This window comes from Mytilus californianus, unplaced genomic scaffold, assembly GCF_021869535.1.
Source record: "Mytilus californianus isolate M0D057914Y unplaced genomic scaffold, xbMytCali1.0.p SCAF_2, whole genome shotgun sequence".
Taxonomy (NCBI): Eukaryota; Metazoa; Mollusca; class Bivalvia; order Mytilida; family Mytilidae; genus Mytilus; species Mytilus californianus.
Window position 1 is genome coordinate 101,226,714 of NW_026262668.1, and position 26,105 is coordinate 101,252,818.

The window sequence follows — 26,105 nt, forward strand, 5'->3', positions numbered from 1 at the left end:
AACTCGGTGAAGATTCCATAAACAACATGCAAGATGACAGAAATTTTTGACATTTCTTCAAATGAAAGTTTTTCATTAACAGTGATCTATTCTCCCAGTGTGTCCACCTACAAAAGATACAAACTATTGTGTCCTGAATATGCCTTTATTATTCTCTATTTTTTATTTAACAACTGATAAATAATGATATCAATCCTTTTTGTTATCCTGGACAGACACTACCGAATGTATAAATAACTATAAACATAGCAGTAAACTGTATTGTTTTTTCTTTTTTAAATACATGGAGTCTTGTCTGGTCCTTGTTCACTAAATCATTGAAGGGAAGTATAGTGTTTTCTTTTTTGTAAATACACTGAGTCTTATCTGATGATTTACGACTATGAACCTTGTTGTAAAGTGTAGTGTTTAGTGTTTTCTTTTTTGTACATTCTTCAAGTCTTGTCTGGTCCTTGTTTTGTTTGAAATACAAACATAACTGAAATATGATTAACACAGGCAAAATCTGAGACATAATTTATTAAATGAGTTGCACTCTATCTGTCGACATACAGGTTTTACAAACCTGACAATAAATGCCTAGTCTTATCTATTATAAGCAATCACAATACACAATTTGTATACATTTTGCACACAATCCATGATTAAAGATAAACTTACACCCCTATAATCCCTTATTTAGATATGAAAGTGTTCTACTTAATTTCCCTTCTAGCTGTTTAATCCAAACATCAAATGACCAACTCTAACCATACTAGCTTGATTTAAGACAATGAAAGTATCTCTTATACTATGTACTATATTTGAGGTCCTTTTTTCTTCATATTTTTCAGTTATGGTTTTGACACTGTTTTAACTGTTAGATCCATTAAAACAAAATGATAAGGTCCAAACCTGTAGAGCTCACCTGACATCTCTGAATAATACTGAGCCAGTAAGATTTAAAAAAAAAATTACTTGTTACATAAAGTATCGAAACTCCATCAAATTGTCACACAAACGTCATTTCAAATAAAAAAATTACAGTGTTATAAGTTTTGGAAATTCCTTTTATAAATAATTTGAAAGTAACATGTCATTTAGAACCATTTGAATGTCAAAAATAAAAGTAAAACCTCTCTGGGAACCCCATAGAAAAAAAATTAAGATATGGATTCTCAAATACTCATGCAGAACTTATTAACTATGACAGACATACTGAGATTTGTATATGAGCTGTAACTACAGTAAAGTAACCAGTGACTGCAGAACAATAGAAAAGTAAATCTTTTGATAAATTTTGAATCATTAAAGTCAACAAATATTTTGTCCAAAATCAGACACTTCACTAAAAAAAAAACATAATTTTGATGGTTTTCATTCTTTTTGATGCATAGTTTGCTGAAGCATGCATAGACAGTGGACCTCACTGAACACATGGACCATTTCAAATGCTTATATTGAAGGAAAAAAGTTCTGGCTATGGCAGTCTACTGAAACCAATCCAGCAAAAACTTTTTTTCTGAATTTTCCTAATCTGGGGCTTTAGCTGTAAATATATGTATGGAAAAAGACACCCTAAGGATGAGTCTTGTAAAAAATAGTTCAATTATCAGTGTTTTCAGAGGAAAATATGGTTTTTCATTTACTAACAAAAAAGAATGATGAAATACCAAAGTGATGGCAATAGCTTGTATGGACCTGCAAGCCAAGTGAGCTAGATTTGGATTGACTATAGGTCAACAAATTCAAATACAAATGTGTAGACTGACAAAAATCTATGTCACATTTCTAAATGTTCACATTAAATATTAATTTTAAATCATAACAAAACAAAATACCCACTTACAGCAAAAACATAACAGTTGAACCATAACAAAATCTTATTTTGTGTTATCAAGACTAAGATTTTAATGGTCATATACATGTTTTTAGACAAATATAACTTTCAAGTTTTAATCATAAAACTGCACATTCAAAACATTGCCTTCTAACATGTCTAAATAAGTTTGTGAAAAAAATTTGGTGTTCACTAGTATCCTATCTTGTATTTGTTATTTGTCCCTGTGAAACACCATTTTGATGTTGGGACAGTAGATAAATACAGTCAATTATCATTTCTTTTTTTCTATTTCTTACAGTTTTTCATGACAAGACCACCATACATTTTAATTTAAAAATTAGTACATAGGTGTCGGTTATTAAAATAAATGAAGAATGTGTCCATGGGACACAGATGATGTCCCCACTTGCATATAACATTATAATGGAACATTACTCTAGAACAGTAAAGTGATGCCACCCTAATTCAAATGTGATCTGTGTTTTGGGGTAATAAGCATTGTGTATAATTTCGGGACATAAGTACAGACTTACAGATGGACAAGGGTAACACTCAATGCCCCCTCCGCTGCAATGGGGGCATACAAAACATTGCATATGACCATTAAAATCATTATCTAATTCACTCTCTAATGGCAGTCTTAAATTGTTTCCATATTTAGGTATTTTTTCTAAGCGTTCGAAATTTCACTCAACTGAGAAAAAACTTTATGGAAAACATCAATATTATTTATCTGCAAATAGATAAGGATAAAATGAACCAGTTGACATTTTGATTATATTACTAAGATGTTATATATAGAAAATGTAAAAGGTAATTGTTTGCTCATAAATGCTGGAAAATATTCAAAACAAAACAACACATGTAAAACAGTAATTAAAACAATTTAAAAGATTTTTAAAAAAGTTGACAGTTTATAACTGATAAAAAATGACTAGAATTTCAAAATAAATCATCTCAAAACATTTTCATTGTCAAATAATGTACACAACATATAAATATGCATCTAAAATTCATAAAAGTTTGTTCTAATACGGCTATTTTAAGGAATCAGGAAGAATGCTTTCATTGGTTCATTTGGCATAGTTATTTAAAATGGTTTTGAAGAAAACATTAAAAATGACAGCATCCCTATAAAAGATTAGACATGCAATAAAAGTACCAAAATATGACCTCATAGATACCTCATACTTATACTGAACTTAACTTCAAAGGATCAGACTGACATATATTCTAGTATTTTTAACCTCAAAGGAAATAATACCAACAATTGCAGGCTGTTTTTGATCGTAAGATAAAGTTCAGAATTAACTATTCTGATAAAAAAAGTAAAAAAAAAAACCAAAAACTATGGAACTATTTTCTTCCATACTTTTCTTCTTTCATTTATGTCATGGTTACATAAATTTTACATATACATATATATCAAAAAAAAAAAAATACGACAGCACCTGATCACATATTACAAATGTATACATGACTTATATGTGTGTAACATACTGAGACAGATTTATACAGCACTATAATCTATGGATTGTAGAAAGTAAACAAAAAAGGTTTTATATTCCTAATTATTTCTAATGTTAACATGTATTACAGTCTAATTGCTGCAGTATAAAACATACTAAACGATACTATCTTTGTTTTGGGTGGAAACAGATCATATATTCTGGTACTAAGTTTAGTTGATTCTCCTTGATTAGGTGTCTCTTAGCAATGTCTCGCGCTAATGCCTAAGATAATACAGAAATCTTTTATGATAATATACAAATCTTTTTTCTCCACGATCCTTTACTTTTAGTTCTTATGATGGAAAACTATGAACAAATGTGGCATTCAATGAGACAAAAAATATAAATGACACATTTCTCTTTTGTTTAAAAAAACTTAAATGTTGACTAAGTATAAATGTTTGATGTAGGACTGATATAAGCAAGATCCAAATGATTACAGAATCTGATACAAATACTGAATTTTCAGGGTCCTGAGTTTAAAAACAGGCTTTCAACTGAACAATTATAGAAAAGTTATACACAAATTACAAAGATCTGAATTAAAATTACAAAAAAATGTAAGTTTAATATGCTCCAAATACCCAAATTAAGACAAGTTCCTTGTTAACATATTGTTCATTGTTTTTCTCTGCACTATAATGGTTGCATGAAACATTAAGATTATTATGTCATCTGAAACTAAACAAAAATGAATTTCACTGGTATATTAATACAACAGCAGTTACTGACTAGTCAATTGTGTATCTGAACTCCTCTTTGGTGGTGGGGGAGGTACTTTTCCTTTCTTTGGAACCCCTCCACCAATTCCCTCCAACAGTTCTGGTGGTGGGAGGGGAAGATCATTAATATCAATGAGTCCCTCACATTCACCCAAGATTTCATAAAGGGGGTCGTAATTTGGCACAGAATGTATATCAGCACTAGTAGTTTTGATTTCACTTGAAAGTCTTGTATTTTCACTCCTTTGAGGGGGAGGAGGTGGCGGTCTTGACTTATTGCCTATATTTGAATTAGGCCTTGAAGGCAGAGGTCCATTTGGAGAAGTTACTCCTAGTTCATAAGAATTAGCACCATTGTATTTTTGAATATTTTTCGGTCCACTATCAGGCTTTGGCAATGTAGCCGGAGGAACTTTGCCACCTGCTCTTTGTGGTCTCTGAGATAATTCTGATAGAAATGGTAATTGTTGTGGTAGATGACAATGATCGTCACTGGATGAGACAGATGATTGCACAGACATGTGATTTTGTGGTTGATGAGAATTTCCATAACTGTCATATATTGCACTTGTTTTCCCAAGATTAGACTGTGGAATCATAGAACTGTTTGATGTTGGCATAGAAGATGACATAACACGCTGTGGACCACATTGATACATTTGGTCATAAGGTCCAGCAAATTGTGGTCCACTTGTTGTCATGGCATTAAAATGCTGTCCTTCAGGAGAATACATTGTCGGCGATATCACATTTTGAGAATTTTGTGAATTATATGCTTGGGTACTACATGATAATGGAGATGGTCTGTGTTTTTGTGTTGGCATGTTATAAGCACCTGGCTGATGATTCACTATAGGAGGTGACATCTGTGGTGCATGCGTATGAACAACAGTTTCAGGTCCAGTTTTTCGTAATGGAGTAATTCCTCCTATTTCCAAGCTTACATAACGATTCTGCAACAAAGGCATTGCAGGAGGCATAGGTACACAACTCCGAGGGGTTGATGGAGAAGATTCTGCATCATTTTGCATTGAGTAACTGGATTGTATTGAAGCTGCTGTCTGAATCATTGCAGGTGGAGCAGGAGAAGGTGGTGTAGCAAAATCAGAGGAGACAGGAGGTGACATCTGTGATGCTATTGGATGAGACAATGGTAGTGCATTCTGGGGGAAATGTTTAGACGCAGGAGGTGACATTACTAATTGTGAAGCTGGCTGATGGCTGAGCATTGGAGGTGACATTATTGCATGTGGTAATGATTGTGGCATGACTTTGTTTGACACTCCAGGTGAAGTCATTTGATATGGAGCTGGTGTAGCCATTGACTTGTTTGACATAGGAGACATGAGTGTTGATGGAGGTTGTGGGTATGATGACATCTTGTGACACTCTCCAGGAGGGACTGGAAAATGGTCCTCAGTACTAAGATTGCTGTAATGACTAGAACTAGAACTTGACCTAGAATGAGAGGTCATCTCTCGCTTGACAGTAGGTGGTGACATAACTCTCTGGATAGGTGGTGGTGGTGGTGATGTCAAACGTTCTCTCATATTACAGATAGTTGAATTAGTCGGGGGTGGTGGTGGTGTACAAAGCCTTTCCCTACTTGGTGCTGGAGACATTACTCTGTTAGGAGGTGGTGATATTGGTAAACTTGAATAAGGCGGAACAACTTCTTCAATTGGTTGAATAGGTCTAGTTGGTGGTGGAGTTTGTGGTCGTTTATAATTCTGTGTCGATTGCACTTGTTTGTTGGGAGGGGGCGGAGAACCTGTTCGTTTTACATCAGTCAGTAATTGTTGCCCATGAATACCTGATATTTTGTCACACTGATTTTGACGATTTAATGAATCTTGCGACGAGTTAGATCCCTTCCTTTCATGATGAGATTCTTGTATGTATCTGTCATTGGGAATAGCTTGAGAGCGAACTTTTAATTCTCTTGAACCATCTGAACCTTTTCTATCATGTCGTGATTCCTGAATTCCTCTTTCTGACGGAATAATTTGGGAGCGAACCTTTAATTCACGAGATCCATCTGAACTTTTTCTCTCATGTCGTGATTCTTTTACTCCTTCATTAGAAGCTTTACGAGAATGAATCTTAAATTCTCTTGAGTCATCAGAACTCTTTCTTTCATGCATATTTTCATAAAGTGGCTCTTTGTCTCCAGAAATTGAACGTACTTTGAATTCGCGAGATGAATCTGAACTCTTCCTTTCATGTCGAGTTTCTTTCCCTTCTCCATGAATGACAGGAGCAGATTTCCTTCTGTCTTTTTCAGTAAAACTATGAGAATGAATCGGACTTGTAAGTGAGGATTTCCTTTCATGTGTTCCATAAGATTCACAAGATGATATACTACTTCCATCCATTGTTTGTTGATACATTTCAGACATGTGTCGTGTGGTTTCAGTTGTAACTGGTATTCTAGCTCGCATTTTGCTTGCACGAGAAACACTATTGAAGCGCATTTCTCCACTTGAAATAGAATCCTCACTTGATTCTGTTGAAGAACTAGTTATAGAATCTCTGTGCCGTAAGGGAACAATTTCCTCTCCCTCAGAATTTATAACAGAATGTGTATTACTGAACGACACACGTTTAACAACAGGTCTTTGCACTTCATACATATTCTGCCCTGTTAAAGAGGATTTGCGTTCATGATGTGATGTCATCTCTAAACACATGATTTCATCTGAAGATTCACATATAGTTGTATCACTCCCAGCGCTATTTCTTACTAATGTAGAATTCTGAACGTGAACTATTGAATGACGAGATCCAGGTTCTGGCATCGACAAACGACTATCTTGTAAGCTACTTCCAGGAATAAATTCCAAACTTTCATCAAATGTGTCTGGATCAGAAACACTTGTCCTAAGTTCTCTAGAGTCCCATGTTGAGACTTCAGTTCTCAGTTTTTCATAATTATCCTGTAATTGTTTGCCATACTGAAACAAGATAAAATGTAAATTAAGTTTATCATCTTCACCAGCTTATTCAAATTACTATATATTCTATGTAGACTTGCTTAAACAACAACATGTTCACCTGAACTTTACACATACTCTGTTCTTTTTGCTCAAGTGAAGACCTCACTTTGACTTTGAGATGAAGAACGGCAAAAAAGCTCTGTTCATTTGCTTTTGATTTTTTACATTTGCTTGTAGTGATTTTGTATCATAAATTAATATATCAAATCCTTTCTTTTGAATTTAAAGGAGGCTGTAGTTAGTTTTGTAGTTTATGTTATAGCTTGTCCATTTTAACTGGTAAATTTTCAATTGAACTATGATCTCTTGTTTTATCAAAACAATCTCACATATTTTGTCTTAACATTATTTCATTGTTTTAAGCCTTATATTTCATACTGCCATCAAATGTGCTAGATAGAATGAAGTTGTTTCATTTAATCCAAGCAAAATCAATTACTGTAATTTCTGAAGTTTGTTTTTTCACTATTGCATTTTTGTTATCAATTAACAAAAGTATGAGACTATTAAATTAAAATGTGATTGAAGAAAATCATTAAAAATGCAATGAATTTCTACTTAAAATTTTGAAAGCATTAGACAAATTTTTGATATTTACAGTTTAACAAATGCCATAATGGTTTTTAGTTCTGAATACAAGATTGTACTATACAATGAGTAGTCCTATGTGTACCTTAGCCATTCTAATACCCATGATCCACTGATCCAATGCAGCTTTGTTTTCTGTACAAAAGTAGCGTATGTATTTTGATGTTTTCTTCTGAATCTGAGGATGCTACAAAATAAAAAGTGAATACAATGTATGATGGTTTCTAACAATCAAGCACTTATATTATGCAAAGCATCAGCTATTTAAATAACATGTGTATAATAAGATACATTCATTAAAATAGTCAAATCAATACATTTTCTACTAATTTCCATTAAAATGTCTCCACCATATCTGTCATTAAACCACAACTCACACAAACACTGTATTCAAATTTAACAAAATGTTATAAATAATGAAATTCTCAAATTTTGTTTTTGTTTTCAATAAGCCACAAAATAGATGCAATTGATTACGTGATTGCCTCCCTTAGACTGCCAATTGCTATGAACTTATAACAGAAATCAAGTATTGAAGGTAGTTTTTCAGTGTTAATTTGGTTAAATTATCATATACTGCTGTCATCAAAAACAAAAATTTTAACAGGAAACAGAAAATACGCAAAAAAAAAAAAAAAAAATAGGCAACACATGTATTTTTTTCTTTATAACTTACTATTAAATTGGAAATTTTTGCCAAATATAGTTTTTTTTTTAATTTTATATGCACCTGCAGACTTGTAATATTAATTAAAGGAAAATAAAAGGAAGGTACAACTGATAATAAAATACAAAATTATATTCATTTTACAGTTGAATTACATAGCAGGAACATTTTGTCCCAAAAATGTACTGTTATCTTTTCCTTTAAGGAGAATTCTATAACCTTTGCATGAGAATAATAAATAATAATTCTTATATGCAATGGCTTTTTCGGTAGAATATATATCTTACTTTCAGAGCAAATCCATGATCTGTTGGAGCATGATATTTTTTCTTCCATCCGAGGCCATAGTACACATCCACATAAGCAAACTGTACCATACATGTTAAATCTTTGGGAGCCTAGAAAGAGAAAAATAAAATGAGTTCTTCTGTGGTGGTAAAATGGTTTTGGATAAAACACAGAAAAGTTTTAAAAGGTTCTTTTTCAATTTTATTAGATACAAGCTCTGATCTTAACCAAAGATATTCTAAAGAAATTTGATGCTTACTAAACCAAAAACCTTGGGAACATACTCCACACAAATTATTCCAAACTGTGTGCTACATCAATTTTAAATCACTGCTGTCCATCAAAATATTGCAGGTCAGATGTTTGAACCCATATCAATTTTATAATGTGACAATGTTTGGGTTTCAAATTAATTTTAAGAAAGCAAATGCTCAATTCTTTATTAAATCTGCTTTGTGGTGAGCGTGCTTAACAGTGCTTAGCAAACCCAATACACATATTTTCCGAAATTGTCCCAAAATATATATTCATGTGATCTCTGTTTAGAATTGTTAGGCTTTTTAACTTAGCTTCATCTTTTTTTTTTCAAAGTACAGTTTGTTTCTATTCATGAATTACTAAACTTGCAGCACATTCAAGTCATTATGGTAAGCTTGTACTCCTTACATCAATTGTACATGAAGGAATAAGACTAACTAACGGACAGCAACCTCACCTTACTGACTTTCCCTTTTGGATTATAGTAGAGTCCAGAAGCTCGCAAAACAAAGTAAAATTTTTTCCATGCTTTCTTTCCTTCTGACTTCAGATACATCACACCTTCAACCTCTGGGACTTGTGCACTTCCATTGAAGAATTCCTGTAGGGCAAGAAAAATATATCAGACATGTTTTTCTCTAAATATTCTGACATGTCCGAAACAAACGTATCAATTACAATTTACAGTTTTTTTTCACATAAAATATTTCCTTCTATCAGGTGAAAAAAAACATTTGTCTTTCAATCATTTTATGTCTTTGACATACTAAGAACAAATCACATGGATGTTGAATTGTAAGAGATTTTTTTATTTTTAGTAATCATCAAATAATTTGACAAAAAAAAAAAGGGAAATAATGTCTTCTGATATACAAATAAATTATAGAAAAACCTATACAATTTTCCAAATATTAATGTAACTTTCTTCGTGTTTTATTTACATTTAATAAGTCTAATAGTCCTACCTGTACAAGTTTGTGTCTCTGGTTAGGTGCTAATGAGGCACCTTTCTCTGATGAGGAACTGACCAATAAATATTTCTGCAACAGAAATCAATATTTTTTAATGTTTATAACAAACTGATGTTCTACTACAATTTAGGGATAATGATGAAAGCCATTACAGAGGGCCACACAGCATGTAAATAAGGAAAATGTGATTCATACAAATAACTTGTTGGGTATGATCATCAATATACAGTATTCTTCTTTGTACAACACATTTTTAAGTAGTCGAGAATAATCATGCCTAGTTAAATCCCTGAACTCCACAGGGTTTTAAAGTTTCATCCCTTAATTCCAAGGGGTTTTACAGTAAGAGAGCTAAATAGTTTTGTACATATGCACAGATCATAGAAGTGGCTGGGTTGAACTAACTTTTAACCTTGAATTTCAATGTAGGGTTTTCTTCTGTGTAGCTGTAACAACAATTTCCTTGAAAATTTCATACATCCATAACTGTCAAACACTTTGACAAACCAGAAAAATTATCAAAAGGGATTTTCCTTTAAAAAAATCCCAATAACAGCATGTTTCTCCGTAAATCAATCCACATATACTCTAATAAGTGCCTCATATGTGAAAAATTGCCTTAAATCTGATGATGATGGGGGGTTTTTAACGACCTTGACTACCCATGAGGGTCTTGCACAGTCGGTTTAAATCTGACAGTTAAAGTCATGTAACTCTGGAACGGCAAATTAATAAAAAATTTAAATTGGAAAGGAGCTTTCTTTAACCATCCCAATAACAGTGTACAGTTTAAAGTAAATTGATCTAAGCAAACACAAGTTAGTGTTCGATATGTGAAGTATTGCCCTAAACCTGATAGTTTAAAGTCTCGTAACTCTGGAAAGCCGACCAAAATAAATGTTCAAAATTTAAAGGGAGTTTTTTGACATAGACTGTTTGAAGACTACAGTATACCATAATAAGTCCTTTACGGCATATAAAAATAGGTCATAATCTTCATTAATCAAAAAAAGGAATATTTTGGCTAAGTTTGCTCCTTAAGGTGATTATCTGTCAACCTTTAAATAGGGCTATGCAAAAAATAAATAAATTCAAATCATATTTTAACATTTGAAGATGAATAGTGAACATTTTTTCAAGAGTTACATCAAACTTTGTTCGATCCATGTAAACAAACAACAGAAAATATGTGTGATATTATGATATGATGGCTCTTCTAAATCTGTGCTAAATAAAAGCTTAATTTCTTAACAAATGTATGGAACTTGCCAACATACAAGTAAATATATTTAGATGAATGTTCTTTGAACCTATATATATTTAATGTACCTCGGGTTGCCTAAATAAATCAAATTTCTCTTGTCTCTCTTCAAACAGGATTCTGTTTCTAGAGTCCCTGGTCCACATTACCATATTCTCTACTAGACAGTCATGGTCCTCTAAAATTCTCTCTGTAATGATAAACAGGACATCATATTGCAGTCAAACATAATAAAATGCCTTAATCATTCTATAGAAAAGTAAAGAATATAACAATTCAAAGTGTATAGGGATATATAAGGAGAAAAAGTAAGACAACCTCATTGTAGTAATGTGTATAATGAAGCAGAGAATGGGTTTTAAATGTAAGGGATTTGCATTGGTTTCAACCTATCTTAAAAGTCAAGTGAGGATTGAAAACTTTTACTAAACAGTTCTAATTGCTTCTTTCAAACTTTAGACTTCAAACCAAGTCTGACCTTATATCTGGTACCCATGTTTTAACTGTGATAGAAGATGCATAAAAAAATTAGTTCAAATGATTAAAACAATAATGGAAAATAGGCCTCTGCTATTAATGAAGACTTTAAGTTTAATCCCATATAATAATTCCTACCAATGTTTGTTAGTATTAATTTGGCTAAAATTATAACTTCTGAATTGATTATTCCTACCAATGTTTGTTAGTATTAATTTGGCTAAAATTATAACTTCTGAATTGATTATTCCTACCAATGTTTGTTAGTATTAATTTGGCTAAAATTATAACTTCTGAATTGATTATTCCTACCAATGTTTGTTAGTATTAATTTGGCTAAAATTATAACTTCTGAATTGATTATTCCTACCAATGTTTGTTAGTATTAATTTGGCTAAAATTATAACTTCTGAATTGATTATTCCTACCATGGAAGTAATATTGAATTTAAATATTACTTCCATGTTCCTACCAATGTTTGTTAGTATTAATTTGGCTAAAATTATAACTTCTGAATTGATTATTCCTACCAATGTTTGTTAGTATTAATTTGGCTAAATTATAACTTCTGAATTGATTATCCATTGCTTAATGAACTTCTTAATGAAATCAAAAGAACTTTTTGTAATAAAATATTTACAATGTCATCAATATTCTGTATTGATTATACATTTGTTGAAAAAAATTTAATGCAGAATATATAGCTACATTTGTGTTGAAACATCTCAACGCTCAATACTGTTCAGATTGTCAATAGTATAAACTTGCTGATGCAAAAATTACTATATAAATTTTCAATCAATTCTAACCCCTATATAACAAAAGAAATTTAAATGCCTTAATTGTTTAATATGTTATCAAGGCTATAAAATATCATGTTTCTTTCAATTTTAATGAGTTATCCATTTTAAATAATAATGATCCCAAGGATCAAATGATACAGCAATGATCATTTCAATAAAATACAACACTTCCCATCAATACTTTAATATTTACTAACTTATTATCACAAAGAACAACAATACACCCCATTGAGCATTTTATCACATTAATAAGAGAAGATGAGAACTAGTATTGAATTAAATGATAATTAATAATTCTCTCCATTTTATTATCTTTACTCAAATAATCAATACTATGACTGAATTTTAAAATTGTAAGCGATACAATGGTCTCAATATACTCATGTGTATTCTCATACAAACATTAAAGGATAGAATTCTTTGTACTACTTGTGACTCATATAATATCTCCTTCTGACGAATGTATTACAGACAGTAGCATAAATGTACATTTCAACTGTCTGTTTTGGCATATATTCAACTGGATAAATTGCAAATGACTTAAATTAATTGATTGTAAGAAAGTAAAATACATGTACTGGTAATAAAGGGAGGACTTTTACATGTAATTGCAAGTATATCTTTGTACAATGCAACTTTTAATTCTGAACAGTGAACTTATTAGATGTCAGGAGAAGTTTCCTCCAAACAAGGAAACAAATTATAAAACAATATCATCAATGTCACTGCAAAAATCAATGTTTATTTTATGACAAAAACGTGATAACTTCAACAAAGTGTTAGAAACTAATTTACAATACAGATTTAGAAATCTTGCTTCATGACTGACTGCGTTTGATAATAAATGTCTTTAAATTTTTGCTGGAATATCATGATACCAACTTGAACTAATGTGAGAAGCTATAAAACCTGGTGTCAAATTTAGCATGGCCTTAAAATTTGTCTGGAAATATAAATCATTAATCATGTTAATATTCATCTACAGTTTTTTTTTGTGTGACCTATCTAGAATTCCTTTCATAATGAATATACATCTCATGCCCCAAGAAGTTCATTTATTTCTACATGAGTAAGCCTTTTAAAATGTTTGGTTTTCTTTTTGCCTTCCCGATAAAAGTTGTTACATGTACCAGGTAGTATTTATAGTAAATTTAAAACATTTGAGACACTGAGTGTTAACAGCAAAAACTAATTTTTTAGTCTATGCAATTGGAAGTTAGGAGAAGCAATTGTGCATGATCAGGATCAGCCAAAATAAAAACCAATCTTTCTTCTATGCCAACATTGTTAAAATTGCCAAAAAATAAATTAAAGGAGACATGGGGCCTTTGTAAATAAGTTAGCAACCCAACAAAAAAAAACATTCTCTGTGAAAGGGAACAAAGTTAAGAAACCAAAGCAAAATGTCTACAGAAAAAAATGAATGACAGACCCATATTATTGATATAACTTTATGAATACAATTTTACTTATTTTTCTTTGTTCATGCTTAGGTTTTGCATAAAGAACTAGTGTACAGTTAAAATAAAATACTAATATCACACACAAAACTTAAAGCCAAGACCAGGTTTCATAGTATGCCACTATAAAAACTATAACTTTCTCAGTTAGTGTCTTATAACTTTGAAATCTGTTTATTTGAACATAATATGAGAAAATGGTAGGCTGCATATGGCCCGTAAAATGTTTCCATATAACAAATCTAGAAGATACTATAAACTAACTAATTTTCATGAGTGTTGTTATTTCCTGAGTAGAAAAAATATGAATATTAATTGTCACAAATATGTTCATCTTGGATCTTCCCTCATAAATTACATCAAGAAAATTTAAAAAAATTCTAAAAATAAATCTGTGAAGTGGGCTACAAAGGGCTAAATGTGAAACAAAGTAGCCACAAAAAATAAGTTAGAGTATATAGTTTCACAGAAAGGGAAGTTCTGATAAATAGACAACACACAGTATCTACTCATTTTACAAGATGAGGAAACATCTTTGATATTGCATAAAAAGCAGCTAAATTATGCAATAATCCAGATATAAAACAATTAATTGTATACATGAAACATCTGCTTTGTTGATTTGATAGTAGTGGGTGGAGGATATCTAACGGAAATGAGGTATGATATACTTAGATAGTATAGAGATATTAAGATCAAATATTTTCAATAAAAGCAATTGTTCCAATTAATTAACATGGTAAATAAATTAAAATGTTGTCTCCCAAATGCAGCATTTAAGGCAAAGATCTACTGTCTTATTACTTAGCCAACATGCATACCTGACTTGACTGTAGAACTAATAATTAACCATTTTATTGATGTCTCTGTCATAAAATGTTTAAAAGAGAAACAAGTACACTTACTTTCAATGCGTTATGATTCATTATTATAGAAAAAAATCTCTACTGTTTTTATTTTATGGTCATCACAAATAACTAATTAAGGTGGATCATCACTTAAAATATTTCATCAGATGGATTTTCTTATACTTTGCCAAAATGTAGATTTTACCATGCTTAATTAAGAGTATGGGTCACCCTGCTAATTTTTAAGCCACAAGTTGCGCAAAATTGCTCCCCAAAAATCTTTTTTGCGATTAGAAAGAAATCTATGACCAGGCATGTGTTCTATCACTAGTCTTAACCGATAGAAAGATCATGCATATGTTGTGTATCACATGTTCTTATAAAAATAAAAAGATGTGGATTGATTACAAATGAGACAACTCTCCAACACAGACCATATGACATAGAAGTAAACAACTATAGGTCATCAATACAGTTATAAAGATCAGGCATAAGTAGTATCACTAGTTCTTACCCATATAAAGATCAGGCATAAGTAGTATCACTAGTTCTTACCCATATAAAGATCAGGCATAAGTAGTATCACTAGCTCTTACCCATATAAAGATCAGGCATAAGTAGTATCACTAGTTCTTACCCATATAAAGATCAGGCATAAGTAGCATCACTAGTTCTTACCCATATAAAGATCAGGCATAAGTAGTATCACTAGTTCTTACCCATATAAAGATCAGGCATAAGTAGTATCACTAGTTCTTACCCATATAAAGATCAGGCATAAGAAGTAACACTAGTTCTTACCCATATAAAGATCAGGCATAAGTAGTATCACTAGTTCTTACCCATATAAAGATCAGGCATAAGTAGTATCACTAGTTCTTACCCATATAAAGATCAGGCATAAGTAGTATCACTAGTTCTTACCCATATAAAGATCAGGCATAAGTAGTATCACTAGTTCTTACCCATATAAAGATCAGGCATATGTTCTATGACAGCTAGTTTAGCATTGAGTCGTACATGGTTCTTGTCAGCCAGGATACTGCATACTTGACCAATTGACATTTTCTCATCAACTAAAATACTTTTACTGCTTCCATCTTTAGCAAAAGCTCTAACAAACAACTGAAATAAAACACATAAAATAATACAACATATGATGCAATATCAATTGTAACTCCTTCTGAATTGTCAACAAATCCCATACCTATATGTCTTGTACATTTCTAGAGAGACTTTGATGTCATACTGTAATTTGATAGCTACAGATATATGGTTCACCTGTGTATCACCTATATCTTTGCATTTGTGACAAATCCTACTAAATTTGAAATACAATACATTTATTACATAACAGAGCATACAGTAACAGTTAACACAGTCTTATTGTTTTCTTAAATATTAGCTTGCTTGGTGTTTCTTGTGGTCTTGTCTCAGCATTATCTCATATGCTTAATGTGTATTTTTTTCAATCCAATAAATATATTGTCTACAACTTCAGAACCAGGATAACACATTAAATCAATTAAAAATAATATTTCAAGACTGCTGGCACCCTTTAACACTTCAGTTATTTTTCATTTTTAACAAACAAATTTCATAATTTAGAAACTGTCAGAAATCCATCTTCTCAAACTTTTGAAAGCTATGAAATGTATTTAATTGGAAATAAAGACTTTTCAATATTAATCATCAATATATATCAATATTATTATGTTTTATTATTTTGAGAAAAACCAAAAAAAATTAAATGTACTAGGGCTGTAAAGATAGCAGAGACTGTGTTCTAAACCAAAACAAAACCAATTAGGTACTAAAACACAGGGATCTATTAGTCATAACAGAAAGATCCTATAACACACAACTGGTTCAACTGTAAAATCATCAGCATTATGTCCAAAAGTGCAAAGAAAAAAGAGGAAAGGATTGTGGTTATAAGCTTGTCATTTCTGTATGTTTCAACTCTTTAGATTTCACTGTAGAATTGATATACATTGAAGTTTCATTCATAAATGTCTTATGTGCAAATGAATGTTGGCAACATTTCAAACCTAAAATATTTTATACACCCAGGTTATAAAATTATGAGCATATCTGAAATTTTCAAATGTATCTATTTCATCTATAAGATGCATTTTGGGTGTTACTAAATCTTTGGTGTTTTTTTAATTATTGAAAAGGTTGATTTCAAACTAATAACATCATTTGTATGAAATTGAAAAGGATATCAATGAGAACCAAACAATAAAACTAAAAAGACATACAAAAGTCAACATACTGTCTCCCCCTAAAAGAAGTGCTTTAGATTACAATGATTCATATAAGCTGTAGGTTCATTCATAGACTATCATAGACCTGTAACCAACACCCTTTTCCTTGAAGGACAATAACATGTTTAACTTCATGTAAAAGCCCTTGACCCCTTTATATTTGAATGTTAGTATTATTGAATTTCTTTGCATCTATTTCTTAATATGTGGCCCTTTTTAAATTTTTTTTTTGATAAAACTCGTATCAATTTACAATCTGCAATAAAATTTTCTAAGTATTCATTTTCAAATAAATGGTGAATGTATTCATGGGACACAGATGATACCCCCGCTTGCATATCATATAAAGTTAGAAAGGGACATAACAGTGACACCAACCCAAATTTGTACCTGATCTGTGTTTTGTGGTAATAAGTATTGTGTTTAAGTTTCATAACATTTGGTTGAGGCAAACTTAAGTTAGAGAAAGGAAACGAAAAATTCAGCAATTTTTCCATTTGTAAAGGGCATAACTCTAGAATGGTTAAAATGACTCCACCAATATTCAAACTTGTTCTGTGTTTTGTGGTAATAACCATTGTGTATAAGTTTCATAACATTTGGTTGAGGCAAACTAAAGTTAGAGAACGGAAACCAACTTTGGGACATACGTACGGACAAGGGTAAAACTTAATGCCCTCTCCGCTATGCGGGGGCATAAAAATTCATTATTTAAGTAAAGCCACTGTAGATATCATAATAGACGTATTCAACCTTTTAGGTATTTAGCTCAATTGTCTCCTAATGACCCTAGATCTGTCTCCAATAAACATCTGACGTCATGCAACAATCACTTTTTAATTATGAGTCAAATGTTTCAAATTGTGATGCAATATTTTGTGGGAACTTGTGTGGTTTCAAGTAATGACAGACAAATTTGCATACAAGTGTAAATACGTCTTTATGTATATGGTAAACTCCATCAGTTCTGTTCTATATAATCGTAATGTTTTACCAGTATATATGCATTATGATTATCCTCCTGAAGATTTGGTCTAAGACATAGCATAGGATGTTTAATATTGAAACCGTTCTTTAATAACAGAATAACAGACAATATGTTGGGTTTTTACCTGAACACAACACTAAGACAACAATGACCATTGGTTTTGTTCGAATTCCAATATAGTTACCTCGACTTTCGTACATTATTTATGCAATTGTATTGAAATATGTTTAATTATCTCTATACCTTTCCCTTTGATGTTTTGCTTCGATTAGTTCAATTCTAAACTGTGTGATTGTTTGATTATTTAAAACATGACGATGTGGTACCGTATGATTGCCAATGAGACAACTATCCTTCACAACTACATAGTATTTATTCATTTTTTTATAATATTTTTTTACCAATAAAACATGTTTTAACTCATGCTTAAAAATAACTGTAAATTTGAAAAGATCTACAGTCCCTATATATTGAGAAAGTCAAGATTGACAGACGTAATTTCCTAAGTCTGTGATATACAGCAGTATACTTCACTGATCAATGTCACTTTGTTGAAATATGGAAACCCCAAATAACTCTAAATTGGACTTTTTCATTGTTAATTTCACACCTTTGTGGTGTGATCGATGATGAGACCTCTTTAATGTGGGAATGAAAAATTAGGTTACTATTCATCATGTTCGCTTAAATCTTTCAAAACATAGAATTTTCTGATTCTCCTAGGATGAATGTTTTGTACTACCTTTCTAATTTTGGCTTCCTTGATCTTTTCTAAAGCTATTCTTATTTTCTCTGCTTTTAATCTTGCTTTCTGTTCATCCTGCAAAATAAAAATGATGAACAGTGAAAACACTAGTAAATGTTATTATGTTTCATAATCTGAGCCTTTCTGTATTTGTCTTACTTCGACTTTGTCAGAATCTTTTACAAAACTTATGTAGAAGCTGGTGTGAAGTTATTACTGATAACCATACCTTATTGTCTGGTCTCAAAAAACAAAAGTAATTTAAATAAAATGCAAAACCTGATCATTTAAGATTTTCTTAAAATATATACTAAAAAAAAACAACACTAAACAAATGTTTTCAGCTTGTTTCCCTCATTAAGTTTGTAAATAAAGCTAATATGTTGATAGAATTTTAAATCATATTCATGTCCATTAATTAAAAGATAAAAAACATAAGTGAACCTGTCTAAACAGAACACTCTTAGAATCAGCTGTACTGACAAACATTTGATATCTACATGTATTTGGTTATCCGAAATCAGTTGAACTGACAAACATTTAATATCTATATGTATTTGGTTGTCCGTATTAGTTGAACTGACAAACATATAATATCTACATGTATTTGGTTATCCAAATCAGTTGAACTGACGAACATTTAATATCTATATGTATTTGGTTGTCCGTATTAGTTGAACTGACAAACATATAATATCTACATGTATTTGGTTATCCAAATCAGTTGAACTGACAAACATTTAATATCTACATGTATTTAGTTATTCAAATCAGTTGAACTGACAAACATTTAATATCTACATGTATTGGATTATCCCATCATACAGTTCAACTTGTTTCAATCATATTCTGGCACCTAATCATATCTGAGCTCATTTATGATACTGGAATGCAAGGACTTCCACATGAACACTATTTTATATTCTTTTAAACTAGAGCCTGCATTGCTCACCTGGATTTATGTCCAGAGCAAACCTAAGTTCAGAAATAATATTAGCAAGCTCCACGCTGGATTTTCATCCATTTTTAAGGATAAGGTCTGGCTTTGGCAGAAATGCTGTTTTCACTGATGTATTTAAACCAAAGCTAAGAAGAAATCCGTCCATCACATCTGTTTCCAGAATTTTTTGATTTTAACTAATAATGACAGCAATGATTTGAAACAAATGAGGTCACCAACCATTATATTCACAAATAAAATTACTGGAAGTATGATAGCAAATGGTGAATAACTAGATTTTGCTATTAATTTTTGTTTTTTTTACCCCTTTAAGTTATTTTTCAGACATTTGTTTGATAAAATAGTCATTGAGCACAACTTTTGTTAAAGTCCACTCCATAAAGGATGATTTATGGTAAGTACTTGGGTTCCATTTGGCCCAGTGGTCTCAGAGGAATATTTTTTTTTTTTACATCAGATGCAGGATGATAGACGACAGGCACCAAGCTATGACAAAAGCCCACACTAGCCCTCTTTGCAGTCATCTAAAAAGTCATTCTAAAAATTGCATCCATATTTTAGTAGTTTCCAATGAAAATATAACCAAAATATATCATGATGACGTAAAAACATTAACAGACACATAAACCTAATGGTGTAAAAAGTAGAAATTGGTGTAAAAGAAATGTGATTATGCAAGCATTTGAAAATCATGTTTGTAGCATTGTGCAGTAAAAACATTGGCTTAAAGTAGTCTGCTAACAAAAATAACTTGTTTTTCTTAACATGACATAAAACATGGAACTACACAAATGTCTGCATCAACTTAAATTGAAAGAACTATGCTTTTTTAAATTATCATCTAGTCATGGCTTTTGGCAGATGTGTTTTATATTTAAAGTAAATGCATCAACATGGTAAATGATAAATTTTGTTTCCTTGACCTTCAATATACATCCTAACATCCTATATAATTTTCCATCTTTTACAGTAATATTTACAAAAAAATGATTTAAAGCCTGAAATCTATTCTGAGATATGCAGAAATTCACATTTACATCCTTAGGTCTTTGGGGAAAAACTAATTGTCTCATTGGCAATTACACCATATCTATATAGCTATAGTTTAAATTTCTCCAGTATTATGTAACAGTTACTGATTATCTTTGCAGAAACATCTTAATGTATGTTTTTGTTTGTTTTTTTAAGCTGGTTTATCAATCCAATCATTTAAGGTCTACAGCTGCTTCCAAAGCAACCATCAATATCCATGCATCATGCAACATGTTTTTACGTGTGAAACTGAATGTAAAGTACTCTCTGCATCTGATTATTGTTGAACAAAGAAATAGTTTACAGTGAGATAAGTGTATACATCATGCAATGCTAATGGTGCAAACTTATGCTATAAAAATACTAACACATAGTTGAATGGCTAAGAGAATTATGGGAAATAAACATGTAACACATTAAAGAAAGATAAATAATGCAAGAGTATCTAGTTGTTAGAAGTTAAAACTACATCACTAACAGAAGTGCCACTAAGATACAGTAGAAGTCATCAGAAGATACAGAAGAGGTCATCAGAAGATATAGTAGGGGTCATCAGAAGATACAGTAGTGGTCATCAGAAGATATAGTAGAGGTCATCAGAAGATATAGTAGAGGTCATCAGAAGACACAGTAGTGGTCATCAGAAGATATAGAAGAGATCATCAAAAGATATGGTGGAGTTCATCAGAAGATACGGTGGAGGTCATCAGAAGATACAGTAGTGGTCATCAGAAGATATAGTAGAGTTCAACAGAAGATACAGTGGTGGTCATCAGAAGATATAGTAGAGGTCATCAGAAGATATAGTAGAACCATCAGAATATATAGTGGAGGTCATCAGAAGATACAGTAGAGGTCATCAGAAGATATAGCAGAGTTCATCATAAGATAAAGTAGTCATCAGAAGATATAATAGTAAGAGGTCAATGTCAAAAGCAGCAGCAGACAAGATAGTCAACAGTTTTGCAGCATAGCGATTTAGGAAAGAATTAATGACTTAAAGAAGAAAGAAAAAGAAAGATAGAAAGACATCTATAGAAAAGCATTAGTACAAAGTAAGGAATGGATAAACAGTGAATGTTAGTAGGAAGCAAGGAAGAGGTAGAGTTAGCACAACACAGGTGAACAGTGACACAGGCATCTAGACTTACAGGAGGACAATTCTCTTTATGGAGTTCTTCTTCAAACAAACTCAACTGAGACATTAAAAGTTCATGCATCTAAAAATATCCAAAAATGTCAAACATTAAAACAATAACTGTAACATATTAAAACCTGTCTTAAGAGGAAATTCTTCATGTTTATCTATTGTATTAATGTTAAAACTATTCATTACTAAACCTTATTTTAATTTTTTCTTCTGGATGTCAGGACTTTTGGTCTGACACTCAGTCCTCTTAAAACAAGTTATCAAACTCTGATATGTAAATAGGTGACACATCTTAATAAAGTCATGTGCATTTTAATAACTTGCGAAATTGTAAAGGCAAATTATTAAACATGAAATGATCCTCTTGACTGGTTGCATGGTCTTAAAACACATTATTCCAGGAAAGATGTCCATGTCATATTTTCTGTATGCCTTAAAAACTAAATTCATAAGCCAGATCAACATTGTACTGTGCCATACAAATTCCAATAGTTATTACATGTATGTAAAAAATACAAATGACATTCAGTAATGGGTGTATGTACATAATTTTGGAATTTATAGACAACTCTCTGTCATGACTGAGTATACTTTGATGTTCAATTTATGCCTGTAGCTGTCAAATTAGAGAAGCCTATTTATTGCCTTCAAATTTCTGGCAAAAATACAAAAAAATACAATTTTTTATGCTACATATATATAATTTTTTGAATATATTAAGGTATTTATGTTCAATGTTTTACTCTTAAAATTCATGACAAGATGAGTTTTGTTTTCATCTGGACTTTTTTTCGCTTTTACAGACTTTATTTTGGCTTTTACAGACTTTATTTTGGCTTTTACAGACTTTATTTTGGCTTTTACAGACTTTATTTTGGCTTTTACAGACTTTATTTTGGCTTTTACAGACTGTATTTTTGGCTTTTACAGACTTTTTTTTTTGCTTTTACATTACAGACTTTATTGTGGCTTTTACGGACTTTATTATGGCTTTTACAGACTTTATTTTGGCTTTTACAGACTTTATTTTGGCTTTTACAGACTGTATTTTTGGCTTTTACCGACTTTTTTTTGGCTTTTACATTACAGACTTTATTTTGGCTTTTACAGACTTTATTTTGGCTTTTACAGACTTTATTGTGGCTTTTACGGACTTTATTTTTGGCTTTTACAGACTTTATTTTGGCTTTTACAGACTTTATTTTTGGCTTTTACAGACTTTATTTTTGGGCTCCTAAGAACATGGGGAAGGTACTTATATCTAACTTGCTTATTTATCAATATATGAATATGTATTGCATACAAAAATGTGGCATATAAATGCAGGTTATTTGAATTATAATGATGCATATATCTAAAAAAAAATGTATTTACAAAAAACCTATTGTTAATTATCACAAAACACATTTCTTTACAAATTACTAAAAAACTCCCATCAATTTCAACACATCAATAATGTATAAAAGGATGTATTTCTAAAATGTAACCAAGCTGAAGCAGACAAATTTCCATTACCAATAGTTGCAGATTATATAATCGGATTCCCCATGTCATTAGGATACAGCAATCCTGTCATGGAACTTTTAAGCTGACAAATTACTTCCACGTTCTGTAGATTTATGGTAACAAAGTAATCCCATCTAAAAATGTATTTGTCTGAGTACTCTTACCAATATCATTGAAATTCAGTCAACAATTATTCACAATTTGGAAAAAACTTAAGCAATGCCCAAATAAAGTTCAGAATAAATCCAATTAGAATAGTCTGAGAATTAAAAATAATCCTGAATTCTTACCTAAACTGATAATCAGCCATTTTCTCAATATCTGTTTCCCAGTATTCTTGGAATAATTGGGTACACATAGACTAAACTTCTGGCACAAAATTTAAAGGTAATAAAAACAAACTGGAATTGTGAACAAAGAATGTTTAACACAAAACTTGACACCCATCCTGCCTGTAATAAGACAGACAGGAAATCAGGTCTACACACATATGAGAAGTTAAAGCATGATTTTCTAAATTTACTTAGGCACTGTACAGAAGTCATAATGCTGATAAAAAATAAATCCTATAACAAATGTTTAATAGGTGGAATTTTTTGGGTCCCTTACCTAATTCTAAACCCGGTCTAATGTTTCTTTTCATATCCTAATTTGAATCTGTTTATCTATTGTTTTTTAGGGATAACAAATAACTGTGTGTTTAGGATATAACATGAGGATGAATAATAATTATTTGTTGATAGCCAATTTTATTTATAAGAAATATCAGGTATTAAATGTCACTGTATTGTATAATTACAAAGCTTTGTACAAAACTGTCGAGATCAAATCTCAAACAACCTTTACCTCACTTTCTATATTCCAAGCCATTTTCATTACAACAGCTATAAGGGTTTTTTTAAATTGTGTAAATTGGAATTGATTGTTGCATGTTAATGTCCAGTGACAAATATTTCATGCACCTTCAGGACATTGTAAAATATGAAGAGAGCAAAACATTTGCAAAGAAGATATATCTCTTTATCTACTTTTATTAAAAGAAAACTAAATAAATGGGGAATGTGTCCATGGGACACAGATGATGCCTCCGCTTGCCTATCATATAAAGTTATAAAGGGACTTAACTGAAGAACGGTTAAAGTGACGTTACCCAAATTTGTACTTGATATGAGTTTTGTGGTAATAAGTATTGTGTATAAGTTTCATAACATTTGGTTGCGGCAAACTTAAGTTAGAGAATGGAAACGAAAAATTCAGCAATTTTTCCATTTGTAAAGGGGCATAACTCGAGAACAGTAAAAGTGACATTACCAAAATTCAAACTTGATCTGTGTTTTGTGGAAATAAGCATTGTGTATAAGTTTCATAACAATTGGTTAAGGCAAACTTAAGTTAGAGAACGGAAACGAAAAATTCAGCAATTTTTCCATTTGTAAAGGGGCATAACTCTAGAACGGTTACAGTGACACCACCAAAATTCAAACTTGATCTGTATTTTGTGGTAGTAAGCATTGTGAATAAGTTTGATAACAATTGGTTAAGGCAAACTTTAAGTTAGAGAAAGGAAACCAACTTTGTGATGTACGTACGGACGCACAAGGGTAAAACTTAATGCACCCTGCGCTACGGCGGAGGCATAAAAATATTAAAACATTATCCATAGTTAAGAAATGTTTACAATGAACCTAAGACTTCTTATCCATGCACAAAATTTATCAAAAAGCTGTCAGGTATACATTCAAGAAAAGAGATTCTTTATTAATGGGAAAAAATTAAATGCATAAAAAATATTCACTTAATAATGCAAATTTTTGAATGCATTACTGTCAAACATTATGCGTCAACATTTACTAACACAATTGATTTAAGACATCCCATTAGAAGCATGTGGCTGACTTTGATGGAGCCTATTCTATGATAAATTATTCATGTGAGATACAAATAATTTCACCAGTTAATCATTATGTAACTGATTATTATCACTTGATTACTGATGCATGACAGAGTCATTTTACAATAAATGGGATATAAAAATACTTTAAGCATGTGACGAAATTTTTTCCTGCAACAAAATTCTGACAGAAGACTTTCTATAGGCTCTAATACAGCATAAACTAATACATAAAGATACTTATTGAATTTAGCCAGAAAAGCTTTCTTGGAGTCACAAGTTATCATGTACTTGTATACATATGATCAATTACAGTCAGTTTTTGACAGTACATGTATTGATATTTTGGAGTTTACCAACACTTTCTATGTGTCACCCATTATTAAATACATGATGAAAAAACATTTACAGTACAGGAATACATCATTTTGTACAGACCTAGAGGCAATTTCCCAAACAAACTGACCCCTAAGGTCCTATAACCCCATCACACCAAACTATTTGGTCACTTAGACCACTTAGTAGATGAAAGTCAATAATAAGGCTACCATTTATCTAATGTAAAATTTTGTTTAGTCTTCACAACATTCCCAATTTTCAATAGGTCTGCCTTCAGTGTAATGTTTACAGGTCAAATCTATTATTCATCCCTTAAGTTCTGATATGATCCAGCAGTAACTTTTTAATTGTATAATGAAAGTCATGGAAACTGAATTTGATACCATGTCAACATGCAATACAGACATGATTTTATTATTTAGATCAATTTACTACACACGATTCCATGTTTGTCTTTATATCAGCCAAACTAATATCTAACTTCTATTATCATGATTATATCTTCTAAACAGAGTTCTAGTTTAACCCTGCCACATTCGGTATGTGCCTGT

General features: G+C 31.3%; 1 protein-coding gene across 7 annotated transcripts in view; it reads right to left on the reverse strand.

Moving 5' to 3' along the window:
* Nucleotides 1–501: 501 nt before the first annotated feature.
* The window catches only part of LOC127730584 (ras-associated and pleckstrin homology domains-containing protein 1-like), a 99,338-nt gene continuing 73,734 nt past the window's right edge, over nucleotides 502–26,105 (reverse strand). For 6 of the 7 annotated variants that reach the window (XM_052239038.1, XM_052239037.1, XM_052239039.1 and 3 more), the window contains 9 exons: nucleotides 21,820–21,888; nucleotides 18,673–18,750; nucleotides 15,638–15,797; nucleotides 11,153–11,274; nucleotides 9,818–9,892; nucleotides 9,310–9,453; nucleotides 8,594–8,704; nucleotides 7,725–7,826; nucleotides 502–7,009 (listed from right to left, as the gene is read on the reverse strand). In XM_052239038.1, coding sequence (XP_052094998.1) covers nucleotides 4,058–7,009; nucleotides 7,725–7,826; nucleotides 8,594–8,704; nucleotides 9,310–9,453; nucleotides 9,818–9,892; nucleotides 11,153–11,274; nucleotides 15,638–15,797; nucleotides 18,673–18,750; nucleotides 21,820–21,888 — 3,813 coding nt within the window. In that variant the 3' untranslated portion in view covers nucleotides 502–4,057. The remainder of the gene's footprint in view (nucleotides 7,010–7,724; nucleotides 7,827–8,593; nucleotides 8,705–9,309; nucleotides 9,454–9,817; nucleotides 9,893–11,152; nucleotides 11,275–15,637; nucleotides 15,798–18,672; nucleotides 18,751–21,819; nucleotides 21,889–26,105) is intronic. The other variant, XM_052239040.1, reaches the window with a different exon arrangement.